General features: G+C 48.7%; 1 protein-coding gene across 1 annotated transcript in view; it reads left to right on the forward strand.

Moving 5' to 3' along the window:
• The window catches only part of LOC146812689 (tumor necrosis factor receptor superfamily member 3-like), a 131,953-nt gene that overhangs the window by 86,926 nt on the left and 25,989 nt on the right, over window positions 1-19,038 (forward strand). Inside the window, exons 4-5 of the mRNA XM_085619793.1 lie at window positions 2,960-3,115; window positions 11,170-11,263. Of these exons, the coding sequence (XP_085475919.1) occupies window positions 2,960-3,115; window positions 11,170-11,263 (250 nt within the window). The remainder of the gene's footprint in view (window positions 1-2,959; window positions 3,116-11,169; window positions 11,264-19,038) is intronic.

Genomic DNA, 19,038 nt, shown 5'->3' on the forward strand with positions numbered 1-19,038 from the left:
TATTTGAAAGGTTGCTTTTAAACAGTGTTTAATTTGTAAAATAGGTGCCAGGGCCCGGACCAGGAGGCCACTAGTGTTTGCACTACCCATCGCCCTGGTCACCGCAGCCAAATCAACTACTAACCATCTCTCTCGCCTGCAAGTGCAACAGTTCAGATTATTTCAGGTCCCCAAAGCTTAAGGAGTGACAGGGGAGGCTAGTATTAGTCATGTTAAATATATATTGTATTTATAAACAACCATGGTTCTGCTCATCTCTAAATTAGATGAGCAGCGCCACTGTGTGACATACTGTTATAAGTGCAGTGTTGACAATTAAGGGCCAGTGCCGAGTAACGGAAATCACCGGCTCAAATTAAGCACTGCTTTTAAAGAACAAGAAGGGAATTAATTCTCCTGGCCCTCCCAGCACCTGATTATGTTTGCCACCTTACTCCATGACACCAGAACACCATGGCCCAGATCAACAAAACTTTCACCCAATGCAGGGCAGCACTCAAAGTTGCTGCTCTGTGTTGCGTGAGGAGAGAGCAGGAAAGGGCCACATGTACAAAAATATGACACTATCCTGCCCTCCTTCGAGCGCTGGCATACGTATAGGCTGCACAGCGCCACACACACACCTTTCGCCATAGTGCAACAGTTTCTGTGTGATCCTAGCAAAGGGTTTGTACTAAAAGGGTGCTATTTCATCACAAAATACCATGCCTATAGTAACTTTAAAACATTTTCCACAATCTATGTGTGCTATACAATGCAGCACACATGCAAAGTGGGAAAAGTTAGGGGAAATAAAACCATTTCTCCTTTCTAGGTCTCGAGGCAGTGCGCAAGCGCTGCCTAGGAGATGACCTCTTGGAATCACTCAGGACTTTTTCAGAAACTCATGCATGTACAGCACTGTTTCCAATGAGCACTCATGCATGTATGGCGTTTACCTTGTGGGAGCGAGCAGTTGCGCCATCTGTTTCCAATTATCGCACCAGCGCTTGTTTACATTTGCCTGTCTCGCGGTCACGTTAATTGGAAACAGATGGCGGTCGCGTTCACTTTTGCGGCTGCTTGTTCTGTCTGTTACCTCTACCTCACCTTCAGTACGCCCCTCTACCTTTTTTCCCATTTCATCATGTGTGCTGACACGGTCAGCATCCTTCTGTATCTCTTTTGGGCTCTTTTCTTTGCCCATTTCTCTGTTAATCTCTCTTTTAGCATTTGTTCTCTCTTTCATGTGACCGAACCTCGCTCACTTTCTGACTTTCTATCTCTCTCTGTATGTCTGTCTTCCTCTTTTGTCACCATCCTTTCTCTCTCCCTTACACTCTCTGTTCCTCTGTTCTGTCTTCTTCCTTTCTCTCTTCCGTTCTGTCTCCTCTTTCACACACACTCTTTCTGTGCCCTTCCAGCACTTTCTCCGTGTCCTAGGACGCTCTCCGTCCCCACCCAGTTCCAGGTTGTAGAAGTAGCAGGCACAGCCACTGATGACTAAAGTGCACGTAGGACCCCCGTGTCCATCAACCCCTCACCCTACGCTAACATCTGTGCACATCCGTCACTCTTTGTAGTAAATACTGAATTCCAGCCTTCTACCTGAGCTGGCTGAGTGAAGAAGTGTACATGTGTATGTGTGTGCTGGGGTAAGAGGTCTAACTAAGCCTCCCAGAACAATCACGAGTACACAATCAAAGGTGCACTCGCACACCAACATGGTCTGGCAGGGGTGGTGCCGGTGAGAGACAACCTGAGTGTGAGCTGCATGTGTTTCATGGTGTGCTGAGCACTCAGTCCCAGCGCTGTCACACCCGGAGCTCTCAAACCACAAGTAAAGCACTTCTGGGCCTCCAACACTTTCACAACATTTGAGTGCTTTGGCACCCAGCACTCTCCCCACACCATCACTCCACAACACCTACACTTTCTCGCACTTAACACGCTCACAACAATTGCACTATCTTACACACAGCACTTTCACAACACCGTTGCCCGCTCTCACCGGCCACCTTCACAGCACCTGAACTCTCCTACGCATACTTCTCTTGGGAGCAAAGAATTTGTTAAGTCTGACAATTATGGAAAAATCTATACCTTCAGAAAAAAACCATAATTAACAAGCATTTGCAATGCAATTGGTCTCGCATTTACGCAAGTTTGAGCTATTGACATTGCAAATAACAATGCCTTTTATTTTTGTTTTTGTTTTTAAAACATAAATAAAAGGCATTGTCATTTACAATGCCGATAGCTTAAACTCACGTAAATGCGAGACCTATTGCATTGCAAATGCTTGTTAATTCCTGCTTTCAAGTGGTGTTATTTTGTGGCGCAAAACCCTTTTTATTATTAGTATTGTTAGTACATAGGATTTAGGGTCTAAAGCCATGGGCCTTTGTTTTTTTAATTTGTCTTCATTGGAATTCAAAATCAAAGACAGCAGAGAATACAATTTTGATTAGTAGCAGACATTAATATTGACTATATTTTATAGTTCTAGACAAAAGCAAGTTCCCAAGATAAGAAAGAGAAAGGAGAGAGCGGGGAAAAAACCATGGGTGGTTATACGGGAATGTCCACGTACTATCCATGAAATGCCCCTTTGACGCCGAGTAACGCAAAGCAGGCAACTTTCTAACGCAAAACACATTTTGCGCTGGAAAGTAAATCCAAAAGAAGCATTTTGTATAGGTTTGCTTGACTTTTGTGACACAAACCCAGCACAAAATGATTGTTAATCTGGGTCTATGTGTCCAGTCTTTAGCTCTCTTTTAACAACCTACTGCATTTTGGGAACTGTAGTCGCAGTTTGATTCAACTGAATGAACTTTGCCACTTCCTCACTGTTGTGCAGAATTGTGTGTGGACATAAGAGGTGGTCAGTGCACGTGAGAAGTGATGTCTGTAAATCGCTCTTTTTGTCGTCTCATTCCATCTATCCATTATCTTTTTTTTTGCCAACTGGTGACAGTGCTGGGCCTCGAAGTGGACATCTCCTGTTCAGGGACAAAGGAGACTAAGTGCAAATGCAAGCCTGGAATGTTCTGTGGATTGACGACAGCGGCGGGCTGCGTGCACTGCAACGCGCACTCAAAATGTCCCCCAGGGAAGGAGGTCGCCAAGCCGGGTGAGACCATCTTAACTATTCATTCGATTACATATGGTACTTTGTGTCAGTGTAGCGCCACGTGCACACACCTGCCTCAGTGACCTGTTAGTGTGCTTCTGAGGACAGTAGTAACGATAACTTGTTTTTTATAGCAGTTGTTCACCCGAGTTCTCTATCTTTCTCACTGTAAACAACAGTGTTACACCCACAGTGCTCAATCATCACCCTTCGGTGGACGATTGAGGTCTGGAGTTGGCACCTAGATGTGAAAGGCAAGCACTTAACCCCTCCCAAATGTGCGAGTGACCACCACTCCCTCCCGGCCTTAATGCACCCTTTTCATCCCATCTCAATAAACACTAGTTGAGTCACTGCTGGTGCATAATGGCTGCCGTTTATTCACAAACATAGAACATAAACATCACATTTCAATGGTCAATTGTATCCTCCATGATTTTAATACTTCATCACATTTGTCATCTCTATAAACACTCTGATTAATTGGTCCACAGTAACTATTACAGCACTTCCGGCACCCCCCTCCCCCCTGATTTATGGCCCTTTAGCAGGTGTCCAACATTCGTGGCCTCTAGGCTTCCCTTGCTACCGAGATCTGAGTGGGTGGCCATCAGGCCTTCCCAGGCTGCAAGTGCCGTGACCGCCTGCTGCGGACCCTTTGCTTGCTCCCAGTGTCCCTGCCATAAGGCATCCCAAGGACACTGTTTGAGCGGCTCCTCTTCCTAGGCAATTGTGCTTTTTAGGTCTCGCCTGACCCAGCGCATGCGCTGGTCTGGCGAGACTTATTGATAGGGCTCCAAAAAGTGCTACCAGGCCAGCCTAGAGCTACAGTGCATGTGCACGGGCGCGCGAGCCGCTTTTACCGCGATTACTTTCACGGCCGCTTTGATGTTTGATCGCGATCACTTTCGCGGCCGAATTTCCGCTTGGCATATCCTATAGGTTTCGCTTTTGGGACCTTATACGTATTTAGTTATGCAACTGTTGCATGGCTAAACACTTACAAGGTCCCAAAGGCGAGACCTATTGGCTATGCCAATGCTTGTTTGGCTGTCTAAGTGTGCTGTCTCGGAGGCCTCCTTGTCTGCTCCCAACCTGTGGCTGCGACACCTGCAATCCGGTGCCGGTGGGTAGGCCAACATGGAGAGGGCAAGGTATGTCCAGTGTGTTGCACCCTGCCCTTTAACTCTCTTCTTCTGCCGCACGCTTCCTTCTGATTGGGATGGTTTGAACCATGCCACCCAATCACCTGCTTCCAATTTTGTGGGCTTGCAGTGATTTTTGCTGGCTTTCCGCCTTCCGTCTCCTGGCGGTCCCGCCCTTGGGAGGTGTTCATCGGGGGCCCTTCATTGGTCTGGCTTTGTCTTACACGTCCCACAGCTTTACTCAGTGGACCATCTCTCAAGCCTCAACCTAGTGCAGAGAAGTGGGATTGCAGGTGATATCCTGAGGCCAGGAGGGACTAGAGATGGACGCGGTGAGGGTGTGGAGGAGTGGTCAAGATTGTTGCTATAGACACAACAGAAGCAGTAGAGCTTACAGGTCGTGTGTGCATCATGGGCTGTGAGCACTAGGAGTGGGCGAGCCTGAAGCCTCGCTCTAGCTCCACTCAAGGTCCTGTTGAAACCTCGAGCCCATAATGAGCTGAACGTTCGGGTGGTTTCTGCCTGACACCCTCGCTCCACCTCATACACAAACAGGTACAAATAAAACATTTACATTCGATGTGAAAAGAGAAAAGAAATAGATACCCATTCGGTTGCTGATTTGTACAAAGTGAAACCAGAAGCCCTGGATTAAGTGCTGCTTCTCTGCTTAACCAAACTGTGTGATCTTAGGGAAATATCTTATTTCACACATCCTCCTCTTTCTACATTATCACATATGAAAGCAATTTCAGAGGAGTTCAGAATACCAGCTGCACAAAAGCCTTATGTGTTTGACTTAATAGACTACAATGTTGCTGTGTCTAAGAATCTGGGCCACCTGCAGGTTTCATATGACAATTGACTTTCATCTTAATTCACTGATGGCACTGTCGCCGGGTGGGGCCGGGCCAGGAAGGGTTCTAAGTTCATATTTAAAAACTCACTTTTAAAAAGTAAGACTCGGTGCAGTGCTATAATGTGATGTATTAATGTCAAGTCTTCCACATGTTAAATAAATAAACTTTTTTTTATTTTGAAGTGACATTTTACATCAGTGGTTCTCAACTTTTAAACTTCTGGGTACCTCCGCTTAATCATTTCTAGAACCTGGGTACCCCCACTGAATTGTTATTAGAATACGAGGACCCCCACTGGGTCACTGCCCGGCCTAAGGACTGTCGATGATTTGAACCGCAAAACAATACACAAAACATGCAGAAAAAAACATTCATCAAACAAATACACAAATGATGACACATTTTATTTAATTTTCAAACACATATTAATAAAAAAAATCTAAATTTTGATAGAATGGTTGGACCTTTTCTAAATTCAATTGAGACCACTTACCGCCCATACTATATTCTGCTTGATGCACTTGCACTGCTCCCACGACTCAAACTGAGGATACTAGCTTAATTTTTATCCTCCAATTTCAAATTCTTTCACATTTACAGTACATTTAACATTTTTAAATTGTACCTTTAGCTAATTTATATACACTTGATTAATTTGTTAATATTAATTAATTTTCTAAGTAGTCGCAGACTCCCTGAGGATGTTGGGGTGACCCCCAAGGGTTACAAACCACATGTTGGGAACCACTGTTTGGCGTATGATTTGCATGGCAAACATTTTCCAGGGCCCGGCTCACACACAGACTCTAAGAGCCTAGCCAGACCCTTGCCTCGGCTCTTGCTCGGCTTTCCCTGTCAATTTGTTGACTCGCCCACCTCTAGTGAGCACTGACAGATTTACAATTGGACAGTGTCATCAAAATTGAACTGGACCTGCACTTCCGGCCGCTGCTCTTTACTCTTTGTTTACCCAGGGCATCTGATATGCTGTGGCATGGAATATGCCTCTTTTTCCCACTGCCCGTGACCTTGCATGTTGTTACAACGTGGTCGTTACAACGACCGCGTTGTAACAACGCATACCATTACCCCGCAGTTTTTAACAACCACTTGCGGCGGGGGCCGCTGGATGTTGGAATAGTATAATTTACTATTCCAACTCCAGTCTGTGCGGACAATAGGGAAGGTGTTGGATTTTAAATCCAACACCTTCTACCCCATTCGCAAGTCGTTGTTACAACTTACGGGGTAATGGTATGCGGTCGTTACAACGCGGTCGTTGTAATGACCGCGTTGTAACAACATGCGGGGTCACGGTTTCATGGTCAGGGTTAACTGTGGCATGCACTCTACATCAACTGCCAAGTAAGACGGGGCATTCTTGACAAATAATGTGTAATACATGTGAAAAAGGCTGCTTTAGTCAGACAGGTCTGTAATAACAAATTAATTTCCTGTCTGTGCCTTATAGAGAAAAGAAACCTCTCAGTGATACAAATCTAGTACCGATCTACCCTTAACCCTACACAGAAAGCACCCGGGCTCTACATTGCTGCAAGTCGCTCAACTACTGCTGTTCAGCTACTTATCCAAGTAAAAGTCTGTGCCACCAGCGGCAAGCCACACAAGGCTACTTAGGGACAGATGTGTCTATAAAAGCAGCTCTGATCCCTTCTTAACATTATTGTTAAGTTTGGTCACCATGGAAAGAGGGGTGTGTGATGGCCAGCCGGTACCCACACAAGATACAGTGTCCCAGTATCCATTCATCCACCCCTTCATTCACCATTTCATCCACCAGAACATAGCTCAGAGCAGACTGCAGAGAAGCAGAGGCAGGCAGCACCCAGGCAGTGCCCAAGAAGGATAAGCAGGTATTTACAGACTTATTGAGGCATATGGCACCTAGTGATGGCAGAACCCTGTGGTCCATTAGATAATGAAAGTAGGTAGAACCTTTACCCCACTGTTTACTCGACTCTTAATTTCTCTTCTGGTTACTTAGGGTGGAAAAGGAGCAACTGGGATAGGAATGTCCAATGAAGAGTTAGCTGTTTTAGCAGGTGCATCAGGAGAGTAGAATGCCAAGGTGTAAGGTCTCCAAGCAGTTTTCAGCCAGGATAGATGTGCTTGGATACCTAACAGTTAAGGCTCGGTTACAGCAGAGGCATATGGACCTGGCCCTTGCACTCTGTTTAAGGTGCTCCTCAGCAGAGTAGAGGGATAGCCGGGATCCAAGAACATGCTCCAGATTCCTCAAGTCTCACTCATTGCATGCAGGTTTCGCAGCGTGGATGGCCGTCACACGCTGCTGGCCACCTTCAATGGCCTGTATGAGTTTCTCAAACCCAGAAATCATTATAGTCTGTTTAGGTCCATAGGGTTACGTCTTCCCTCCTGTGTTAAAGGGTGTGTGTGTGTTAGCGTGTGCATGCATGCCATCGTAGGCATGAGTTCTGTAGATGGTCACTGCCCTGATCACACCCATGGAATCACTGGAGATGAAGCAGCAGGGCAGAACTATTGGATACATGCACCTCATTGTTAGCGACCTGTTACCCAGGCCATGGAGGGCAGTACCTTCCAAAGATGATGATAAAAGGACTGTGGTATAAGTCCATAGGGTTGGCTTCTCTTGAACTGAAGTCTTCAGAATCTGGTTCAAAGATGGCCAATGGTAGATGTTCATGCAGACCCTTTGATGTTAGCTTTCATCACCTCACAGAAGGCCTGGTCAGAGTTCCTTAAGTCAAAGAAAGTTCCCAAAACATAATTCTGTTTTCTGGGTCAGGATGGACTGCCTCAATTCAGGAAGAACCTCAAGACCTCGCTCTTCGACTTAACTGCAGATCCCCCTCCCCCCGCCAGCACCCTGAGACCTTACAGGTGAGTGGTGGCACTCTATAAGAACCCTGAATGATCGATTGGGTCTGATACACCCAAGATGCCACTGTGGTACTTTGAAAACTGTGAGCCAAGATTCTCCATGTTAAACCATCTCAGGCTCAGTCCTGCTGAGCCGAGGCAGTGTTGATGCTGAGAGAGAGGAGTGGGATGAGGCAAGCGGCCCACTGCACTGCCAGACCATACTGCAGCGAAGATGGGAATCGACCTTCTCTTGGCCTGCAGAGCTTCCCTCCACTTCTCCTTTTGGAGGCGGGCCATGTGACCCCTCCCCAGGAAGGAAGCTGCACTTCCCCTTCTGGTAAGAAAGGAGCTTGTGAGCATTCGAGAAAATAAGGAAGCCTCTGGAGCTTTGGTGGGAACACGTTACTGGAAGTGGCTTTACTGAGAACGGGTGGGGGCGGCAGAGAGAGTGGAGGGTGAGGAACTGGCTGAAGACCACTTTAGAGTTAGCAATAGTTCACAACAGAGAAGTTCAGGCTTCTGAGTGACAGTAGGACTTGCCGCTGTCGCATACCGGTCTCTGGGGTGTCATCTACTTTTCATATCTGTTCACCAGCTGCTAACAGAATTCCTCCGTAGACTTTTACTGACTAACCCGCTTTTCGAGCGTTTATACCCTAAAATAAAGTGTTCATTCTCAGTAGGCATTAATGGAGTCACCCTCTTAAACGCCAGACCTCCCCCTCGTTTGTGAGGCAAGAGGTTGACAGGTATGGTGTCTTTGATACGCTTTTCATTTTTCAGTATCTGCCATCAACCCTCCATTCTGTCAGGATCTCACTTGGCTCCAAGTTCCCAATTGGCTATCAAGATGTCCATCTTGCTCCACAATGACTTCTCTCAGTTGTACTTTCTGCCTGGACGTCCACCTCTTTGCCATTCACTTGTAGCGCTCGCCCATACTGCCAAGCTGTAGCTACCTCTTAATATCCATCTCTTTGCTCTGGTTGGACAGGTCACCTGTTGCAGTCATCATCTAGGATGGGTCTTGTCTGCCCTCTTTGTTGGATCACTTCTTCCTTCTTTCCTGTAATTTCTTCTTTGTGTTCTTTTAATACTTAATACTCATAACCCTTGATGGCTCCCAATAGTGTTGCCTCCCGACTTCTTGTCTGGCCTCTGCTCACCATTGCATGAACATATCACCCTCTGGTAGCCAAGCAATCTGTTCCATCCTTAAGGAAGTCTGGATGCCCAACTACCTGCAACTCACATCCAGCGGGCCTCTTTCATATAGTCATATCACTACATGTTATTAATATAGTATGGAGCCTCAAACTCACAGTGACCATTTTATATTGAGAAAGGAGTCCTTCTCTTTCCATAACTCTTTCCATAACTGTTGCCCATATGTGGGAGAATGCCCTGAGCTGCCTTTCTGTTACTTAGTTGGCCATCTACTGAAAGGCCATTTTGCTCAAAAAGATTGGCCATAAGGTGTGCTTTGTTGTTTATTCCTCTAGCTCCAACTTTCAAATATTTTATAGTAGGCGTTCTCCGTCGTCTGTTCAGTCTGATTCATGTTCTTCAAATTACACAGTCACTGGCCAACATGAATGAGGAAATCATTGTTTGAAAACTCAGCAGAGGAACATTTTTCCACTGCGTTTGAAGCTACCAAAACAATTCTAGTAGCCAGACTCTACTCCAGTGGTCTACTACCCCATCCACACCTAGTTTACCTATATTTTGTTGAACTTTGCGAACCAGTGTGACCACCTCGCCCACTTGTGTAATGTACCTCATTGTCTTTCCTTCTATTGATACTTTGTACCTGCAAAGGTCTTTACTCTCGTTTACTCAAATCACATCACATTGAAACACCTTCGACCATAAGCCCCACCTGCTGACCCATCTCAAATATACTAAAGTATACAAAAAAATTGATGGAATGGTCGAATTGATCTCGGACACAGGTAATTATTTTGGGCTGCATCCCAATCTATTGTTATTTAGCACACAATGTCACCTCAGTTTGGACTCGGCTATATGCAAATTAGTTTTGACCCTGTTTGAGCCAGAACAGTCTAGCCATGTCCTCCCTGAACTTGAACACAGACAACCCATGGCCAGTTTTGCCTTACTTATGGGCTCATCAGACAGGTACAGCGTGGTTCCAGTGACACAGTGTGCACAGGATCCATGTCTGGTCATACCTGTCCCACTTAGGGTGACACACTAACGTATAGCAAAAAAAGGGATGGATGGAGTGCTTGAATTAATCACACCCACTGCTAATTACTCAGTGCTGCATCCTAATCCATTGTTGTTTTGCACACCATGTCACCTCAGTTTGGACCCATCTATATGCAAATCAGTCTTGACCCTGCTCCAATCGGAACAGTCCAGGACAAACTGCAAAGTCAGGTAGGTCCTCTCTGAACTGGAACACACGCAACCCAGGACCGGTAGTATTCCGGTTCTGGAAGGGCTTCACTTGGCAGTTCAGCTGGACTGTTTCCATAAGGAGCAGGGTCAAGGCTGATTTGCATATTACTGGGTCAAACTGAGGTAACATGGTGGGCAAAAAATTAAAGATTGGGATGCAGCCCGAGCGATTGCCAGTGGCTGAGATTAATTCAAGCATTTCATCATTCACCTTGTTGTTGCAGTTGTCACCCTAATTGTGATGGGTATGCCCAGACGTGGGTCCGTGCTCACTGTGTCATTGAAATCAAGCTATACCTGGCTGATGAGCCCTTATCAGGGTGAAGCGAGTCCAAGGTTGCTTGTATTCCAGTTCAGGGAGGACCTGGCTTGGCAGTACGGGCTGGACTGTTCCCGAAAGGGGCAAGGTCAATATTGATTTGCAAATGGATGGGTGAAATCTCGGGTGGCACGGTGGGCAAAAAAGAATGGACTGAGATGCGGCCCGAGTGATTGTCAGTGTCTGAGATTATATCAAACATTCCGTCCATCAACTTTTTGCAGTTGCCATCTCAAATATACAGCCTTATCTTTGTGAAATTTTCATCCACTCATCTTCCCTTCTTTTATATAGAACATAGGTAGCTCTTAGTACGGAGAAGGTTGGAGACCCCTGCTCTAGATTTAGTTTCCACTTTAGAATAGCTTACTCCTAGCTCCTAGATGTGCACAAAAGCATGCTTTTTATTTGTTCTGTTTGGTATTCCTTTTGCAGGTACCACGTCATCCGACACACAGTGCGAACCCTGCTCTGAAGGGTGGTTTCAGAATAAAACATCGCTGGAGGACCGGTGCCAGCGACATACAGAGTGAGTTTTGGGTAACCCCAAGCAAACAGGCCTTGTCAAGTCATAGCAACTTTAATTTACACATACATAACAACATAATTTGTCACATACATACATGTTCTAGTGAAGTGGGTGTGACCTTTTCAAGTCAGACCGCTCCTTTCAGGGGGGCAAAAATGCTTTGTCTATGGTGTGCCATCTTGTCGATCTAAATTCAGTAGAATAGAATGCTACCCGCAGGGATGTGCAGTGGTTAAGTTGTGTTGGCCAAATCCTTTCCATCCAAGACTTTTGGTTACGCCATTTTTATCAGAGGCACACTTCCTAAAATGGCAGGTTGAGCCACAGATCTTGAGTCCATTTTATGATGTTCACCTGTAGGGGGCGTCATTTGGTGAGATGTTAATGTTTAGAGCGCCTCGTACTTTCTTCTTGTTCGGAACGCTTGTGACCTATGGATATCACCTTTAGCACTTTAGCAGATTCATAAACACTTAGGCGCTTTCTGCTTTGGGCCTCCTTGAGCAGCACAGTCCCTCCTTCGAAGCTGGAGCAATTCCCACAGAGCTGTCTCCCGGAATGGGATGCGATGCTTTATTACCAAGACTAACATTATCCTTGGTTTTCAGACATGTGGTCTTAGTGCCAATATCGGCAACACTCCCCGTCCCTCCCACAAAAATATCTAGGAGAAATAATCCGACAAGACACATTCTTTGTGGAGAAAATTGCTGCAGGTTTATTTGCATAACAAATAAGCCAACATGGTGGGTTATCTTACGGGCGATCCCAGGGCAGGCAGCCCCTCGCCGCCTGCCCACCTGATGAGCCAAATGACCTAGCCAACCAGTGTTTGCCAGATTTGGGGGAGGGAATAGCCCCTCCCTCCGGTGGACCACCAGTCCACCCCATACTCATGCCCCCCCAGAAATGGGGCGGAGCATTGCAGGACTAACGGGGTGCCGTCGCTCCTCCAGGGTCCAACACGAGGACCTCCCAGGGGATATTTGGCCTTTGTACTCTTGTGGTGCTCATGCAGAGGGTACCCCTCTGTACCTTACAGCCTCTGGATCGCCCTGTAACTCCGCCACAGCACTGGGTGTGGCCACCGTCACCCCAGGGCCCCCCACCACGATAGGCCTAGTTACCTACACCCTGCTGATTCCAAGGCATCCCCCAGTTCAAGCAAGAACAGGTCTATTTCCACTCTGGACAGGTGTATCCCATCTTCATCATCAAAACCCCTTTGTTCGGTGAATTTACGCATGGCACTGTTAACCCTCCTGCGCGAGGTCTCCATGGCTTCCCCTGATTGCCCTCCTACACCGTAAAGTCAAGTCATTGCCTCCCAGGTGTACGGCCAAAAATGTTGGGAGGGAAGACACCCCCCTCCTTAGTCTGCATCGCAGCCTTTACAGCAAGCTGTTCCAGCGCATGCCTGGGACCCCCACTTACAGGATGCCGGGAAGGCCATCCCACCAGACAGTTGGTCCTGGCAACTTGAAGAAATGTTAGGTTGCAAAATCCCCTTTGTTGAGCACTGCACACTATTCTATACAACTAATCCAAAATTCTGGCCCGTACGGGGATCGGTCCAGCGACCTTGGCATTATAAGCACCACGCTCCAACCCACTGAGCTAACTTGCCATGGCTTGCACCTATTTGCCTCATAACACTGCACCCCAACAAACCTCAGGTGCCTATGGTATATTAACGATTCGCCTATAATTAAAACACTTAACCTGTCATCCGGCCACTCCCCTGGGTGGCTGTTGACGGATGTACCTCTTAACACATTGGGATTCACCTCGTCCCACCTGCATGATGCGCTCCACTGACAAGCCTGCCCAGATCGGTGGTCTTGCTGCCCCTTCAAAAGAGTGCTTGCAAAGTTGCCTGCCAGGACCCGCAAGCCTGACATTTAATCATGCCTTCCATACCAGTTCAAACCCAAAATGGTAAGGGGCGTGCTGTCAGCATGAACCAGAGTCTGATCGTAGTCAGTCTTTGTGATCCTAACCCTCTATTCCAACAATATTAGGGTACCAGCACCCTCTTGGGAATGGCAAACTCACACCCCAGCTGACAGGATAGCCTATTTGTACTCGATCTAAAAGACCCAACCGACACCTCAAACCCTGACAAGAGGATGCCTACTAACCTGCCCCCCCTCTGAGTAAACAACAACCTGTGCAATAGTCGGGGAAGCTGCCACCCAGAAAAACCCTTCCCGGGGGGGGTCAAGCAGTCACTCCTTGGCCTGAAACTAACAACGTTTACAAGTGGATGAAGTCGAAAGACCCATCCCTCAGCGCATGCTTGCAACCTGTCCCCTGCATCACCCTTGTCAGAGAACGACTGCAGGGAGCATGCCGAGGCAGTCGTCCCCATTTGCTGGCCCAGGTCCCCACCCTCACGTGAGTAGCCCATGGCCAGACTCCTGCTGCCGCCTACCAGAATGCCATCCTGCATGTGGAAAATCTACTGGAATGGGGCGCTGGAAAGTGGACCTACCAGGATCCGAACCTGTTACCAAGAGGTCGAACGCAAGCCCCTTACATTTCTGCCGCTCCGCAGGCCTGTGAGTTTGTATCCTTCTGGCACCTGAACCGTCTTGGACATGCCAGAGCTAGAAACCCACATCTAGAAGGCCTGCCAACCAGCTGACCACCTCCAACCCCAGAGTGTCACGCCGCCACTCCGTAACCAGGAACTAAACCAGGTATAGATGTTACGGAAGAACCATCTCTTGGTGCACGCCTGCCACAAAATTAACAGCGTATCCTAGTCTGTTAAAACCAGGGCGCAAGGTAGCCTGCAGAGCTAAGCCCACAAAGAAATCGCCCGCCCCTGCATGCAGACCAAGCATCCCTTACTCGCCCTCCCACAGAGACTTACATGTTACGCGTAGCTGTTATGCACCAGCCCCACCCTGCTTGCACTGGACGTGGCCCAAATTCCAGTCACCGAATAATAGACAATGGCATGACCGCACTGGGCCGCTCCTAATAAGACATTCTATATCATAACCCTAAATTAAACTTGTGCGAAGCTTTACTACCCTTGCCAGGGTGCGACTAGGGGGTTGCTGTGTCCCTGCTGACAAGTTTTTAACCCCATGACCCTCCCTGAAATGATCCCCGCTGAAGGAGTTGGTGTGGGATGTCCTGGTCGACCAAAGGGTGGGGACTGGCCTGAGTCTCCCTGCCTAGAACTTACCACAGCCACCATCACACCCTAAGTTATTGCTCACCGACCTGAGCGCAGGAAAACGCACTGGCCAGTCCTTCGACCAACAGACCTCTAACCCCAAACAAGGTGATCTACCACAAACAACTCTGAAATTGCCATTATGTTCACCCCGCATTCACCAAACAGGACTGCTGGGAGCACAGACCACCAACTTCGCCGACCACCGGCGACAGGACAGGCCGTGCTCATGCCCAAACCGAGCAACACAAGCTAACAACCACACGTGGCACAGTTCCCTTGCCAGGTTGATCCGACCTTTTTTTTTCACCTACTGCAGGAACCTGGGAATTAGTTCTTGTGATCTGCATTGTATAAATTAGTGTCAGATGACCTTTTGAACCGGACCGATAATGTTAATAAAGCCTGCAAATATTCCGCTCAGAGCAACTCGCTAGACAATGGCTCCTATTGAAACGGCAGTGGCAACAGACCTCCAAGCACCAAAGGTGGTACATCGGAGTACAGCTCTAGTCTAACCGATACCCCTTGCATCAGATATCAACCATACCACACCTGGCTGAAAGCTCTCAGTGCTTCTGATGCATCGGCGCTCCCTGATCCCCAGCCAGCTCGCCCAATCAGCTTGTGACTGGGACTTAACAGTGCGATGAAAGCACAAGACACCCTTGCCCGACGTTAACTCGTCAACCAGGCTCCACCAGAAGAGCCCTTCACAAGCCATGTGGTCTAAAACATTCACCCTGTGGGGCGGTTGCAAATGGACTGCAAACAACTCCTAGGCATTCTCTACCAATGTTATAAGTGGAGTTTCTGGATGGCTAAGGTCTGCACCTGAGCCTGGCCGAACCCACCACTAGTCAGGAGAAGGGAGTACACACTACAGCTAACTCCTACTCACCCCCTAGGTAACTAGGCAGAGCCTTAGGGCTTATCCCAGAGGCAGTGTAAATTTAATGTGCAAACCGCACACCCCCAGTAGCAAACAAGGCACAGCACGGAGGAGACTGCATACACCTCTCACATAGTTACCATACTGTCACAGAATGCCACCACCATGCCTGCTGGCACCAGTCCTCAACCTGTCTTGAGCCCATGGTGCCGCGGTGCGCCTCTTGCAGACATGTAAGGGACAAGGAAATCAAGCAATCAACGTTTGGTCCTGCAATTTATATAACATAGTTCTAGCCGGGTAAACTTGATGCTGGGTTTAGCATTAGAAGGCCGTAGACTTTCAACTACACCACTGCATTACCTACAGTGAGCAGCCGTAGTCAACACCGGTAGGCCCGGGCAAACTCGGGCAGGCCTTTGCTTCCCCAGGTATATTTACATTTGCTGTGATTCTGCGCATGGTAGGGATATCCGCACTGCATGACCACTAGCAGTATGCTTGCCTCTATACTAAAAGACAACTAAATTCAAACCTTTGTGGCAAAATCAATGCGTTTGCTGCTGCGAGTTTGCCCACTTACTCACTGTAGGCTCCCACCTGCCAAACCACCATCAACCGAATGTAAGCAGCAAGACAGTGCCACCTGGTGGCTAAAACATAGCAAATAAAAGAAACCTCACAGATCGACAGAGCAGCCTTACTTGTCTCTCAAAGTACTGCTGAGCATAAACAAGGGAGTACGATGTCCTAAAAGGAAATGGCAATGGATAATAGGTGCAAGAAACAGGAGCAGGCCCGCTGCGCCTTGGGCACCTTTGAGGAACATAAGAATTAAAGGTATATGGGTATCTAAATGTCATTAACGGAATCCGGGACCGGAAACAGTCCCACCGGCAGCACAGAAAAGCAGCTGAGGCCGCAAGCAGATGAGTAAGATGCGCCTCACCAGACAGGGAAGGCAAGCCCTTTAAAACTGTGAGGCTTGTAGTTCCGCCCATGGTCAATCTGGTGCCTGCAGAAATTAAAAGGCAATCCTGATCCAAACCAAAACTCCCTATCAATAACATAATATGAAGCGCGCCGTTCACCAGTAGGTATCTCGTCGGTAAATAACACATGGTTCAATTAGCCAAGACAATGGAACTCAATTATCGGCCTCAGAGGGATGGAAAGCTGAGTGGACCCACCGGGGATTGAGTCTGTGACCCTGGGGTCGGGCACTGGTCCCTGCCGTGGAGGATTAGTCCACAGAGCCACCGGATCTGGTCCTGATAACACCCTCAGACCAGCTATCTTGAAAAATCAGATATTGCATTATACGGCGATATGTTGCCTATCCTAAATAAAAGATACAAGAGCAAGACTCTCCTGCAATCTATGGGTTCTGTAAGTAGGCACTGGAAGGTCGGCTGAGTTTCTCACCCTTACCGTATGTTGAGCCGGCACTGAGGATCGAACCAGATTCCTCGCTCCAAAATTTGCAATTCTGGCCACATTCTCTCCCTCACAAGTTTTACTACCCACTTAAAGGGTACCCTTTCAGAGTGCCCATCATGCATGCTGGTCCTCTGTCATGTACCTAGGGAAAGAGGCAAACCCCTGTTCCCTTGACCCTCGACGCACCTGTGAGTCCAGTCAGCTGGAGCCGTCCGTGAAAAATCTGGCTAACTTCGCACTGAGCCATCTACATCCACCGGTGCCTTGCAAGCATGAGTGCCACTCCACGAACGCAACACCACAGGACCACTGCCCAACAACACCGCCTCGGGTCCGCAACTCACATGTGGAAAGTGTGCCGCTCCTACACACCGCGTTCATGACCATGCTTCAGCCTCCGCTGCCACCAAAACCCGACTCGTCTCAGGGGGCCTGAGCCTTCAGCCTGAAACCAGGGGGGGCACAAGTACACCAAAGAAGATTGCCCCCAACGAGCCCCGGACTTCCCCCCGTTACACCAACATGGACTGAACCACCAGAGTGCGGCAAGGAGCGGCGACCAAGCTCTCCGACCCGCAACAGCAGCTATAACTTTTAACTCAGGGACCCAACCCTTGACCAGGATTTGACCCCATACCTTTTAGAGTCAGAGACTTTAACCACTTGGTCACCTCCAACATCCCCTGTAGCAAGACATGGGTATCACCGCACCCACGCCAGAAGAGACTCCCCAGCCATGTGCGGAACCATGTAGGGAACAACAGAAGCGCCTGGACTGCCAACGACCTGCGTGGCCATACTGCAATGGTGACATGTCCCCCATCATGCCTGGAACGCCACACCCCATCACTGAAATTAGAACATGTCACACCTAACCATCTGCAACCTCGTCAGCATGTTAAATTGCTGCTAATCGCAACTCACTGCACACTTGTATCCTGCGACTGCTGTACAGCCCTCTGATGCCTGCGGGCCAAGTCTGTGCCAAAGAACTTGCAGATACAACCAGCAACACTGACGCATTCCGTGGCAAGACCAGAGCCCGACGAGAACACCCAGCTAAGACTCACCACTCAGGTAGCAGCTGCCCAGCCACAACCTTCGCTTGCCGAGCACACGCGCATCCAAGATTCCCCCAAGCCCGTTCATGCAGAGTGCCCGTGATAGCCCTGCCTGCAGCTCAATGGAGGCCACATGCATGTTGGCCCATCCATTCCCACGAGCACCCCACCAGGCACAGGGGTTCACACAACATACCCAGGATCACAGGGTGTTGCAGACGCTGAGACCAGCTCCCGGCTCATGGGCCAACCAGTCGGCCCCCACACCGTAGTCCACCTCTACATACACACACAGCAATTGCCTCTGCCCTGAAGTGTGTCTTGGGCGAGGCCTCAAAACCACAACTGCATTCGCACTGAGCCAGGACGAGACACGAGGTGGCTCACAAGCAGTATCCCTTGAGCTTCCGCAAGACCCCCGAGAGGGGTGGCGGGTCACCAGCAGAACTGGGCAAAGGAGACCTCGTAACCCCGTGAGACGCCTCCCGAGCCGCAACCCACTTCCCGGGATGCCACACATGGACCCATGGAGCTGTACCAACCCCCCCCCCCCCCGCCCCCTGGTGATCCGCAGCCACGGCGATGGCCGGGCGCTGGATGCAATGCCTATTTAATCAAGTGGGGGGGGACGGAGTTCACCGACTCACCACAATGAGGTACAGCTCCAGGGAGACCCATCTAAACGGCATCAGGGCAGCAGGACAAAGAGGGTGACCAGTGGATGGGAGAGGTATAAGTACCTCGCCCCCTGCCTACCTCCTGCCCGGAAGTGACGTGGGCATGGGGACCCTCGCGGGTCCCAAAACCTGGGCGTCTGACTCGTGTGCCATCCTGTGGCACTAAGGGGGGCCGCCCTCTTAGGAGGGCCCCCTTCGTGGACCCGGGGCAGTCCTACAAAGCTTTGATTGCAGGGCCATCAGGTCTCACCTCAAGAGCAGCCACCACATATACAGTTGGTTCGAAAGGTCACACACAAAAGGGGGACAGTTCTCCTCCAATATATCACAATGCTTCTGTGAATTAGTGAAAGAGCCAGCAATAACTACTTTCATCAAAAAGGCTGCCATCTCAGTTTTGGCTTCTTCATGTTCTGCGTGGAGAAGTGAGGGACCTTTGAGGCTATAGTGTGAAACCACTGGTGTGGGGAGAGAACATGTGCCAGGCATGGGAAGCAATTTTAAACGGAGACTAG

The sequence above is a fragment of the Triturus cristatus genome, chromosome 7 (assembly GCF_964204655.1).
Source record: "Triturus cristatus chromosome 7, aTriCri1.1, whole genome shotgun sequence".
NCBI lineage: Eukaryota > Metazoa > Chordata > Amphibia > Caudata > Salamandridae > Triturus > Triturus cristatus.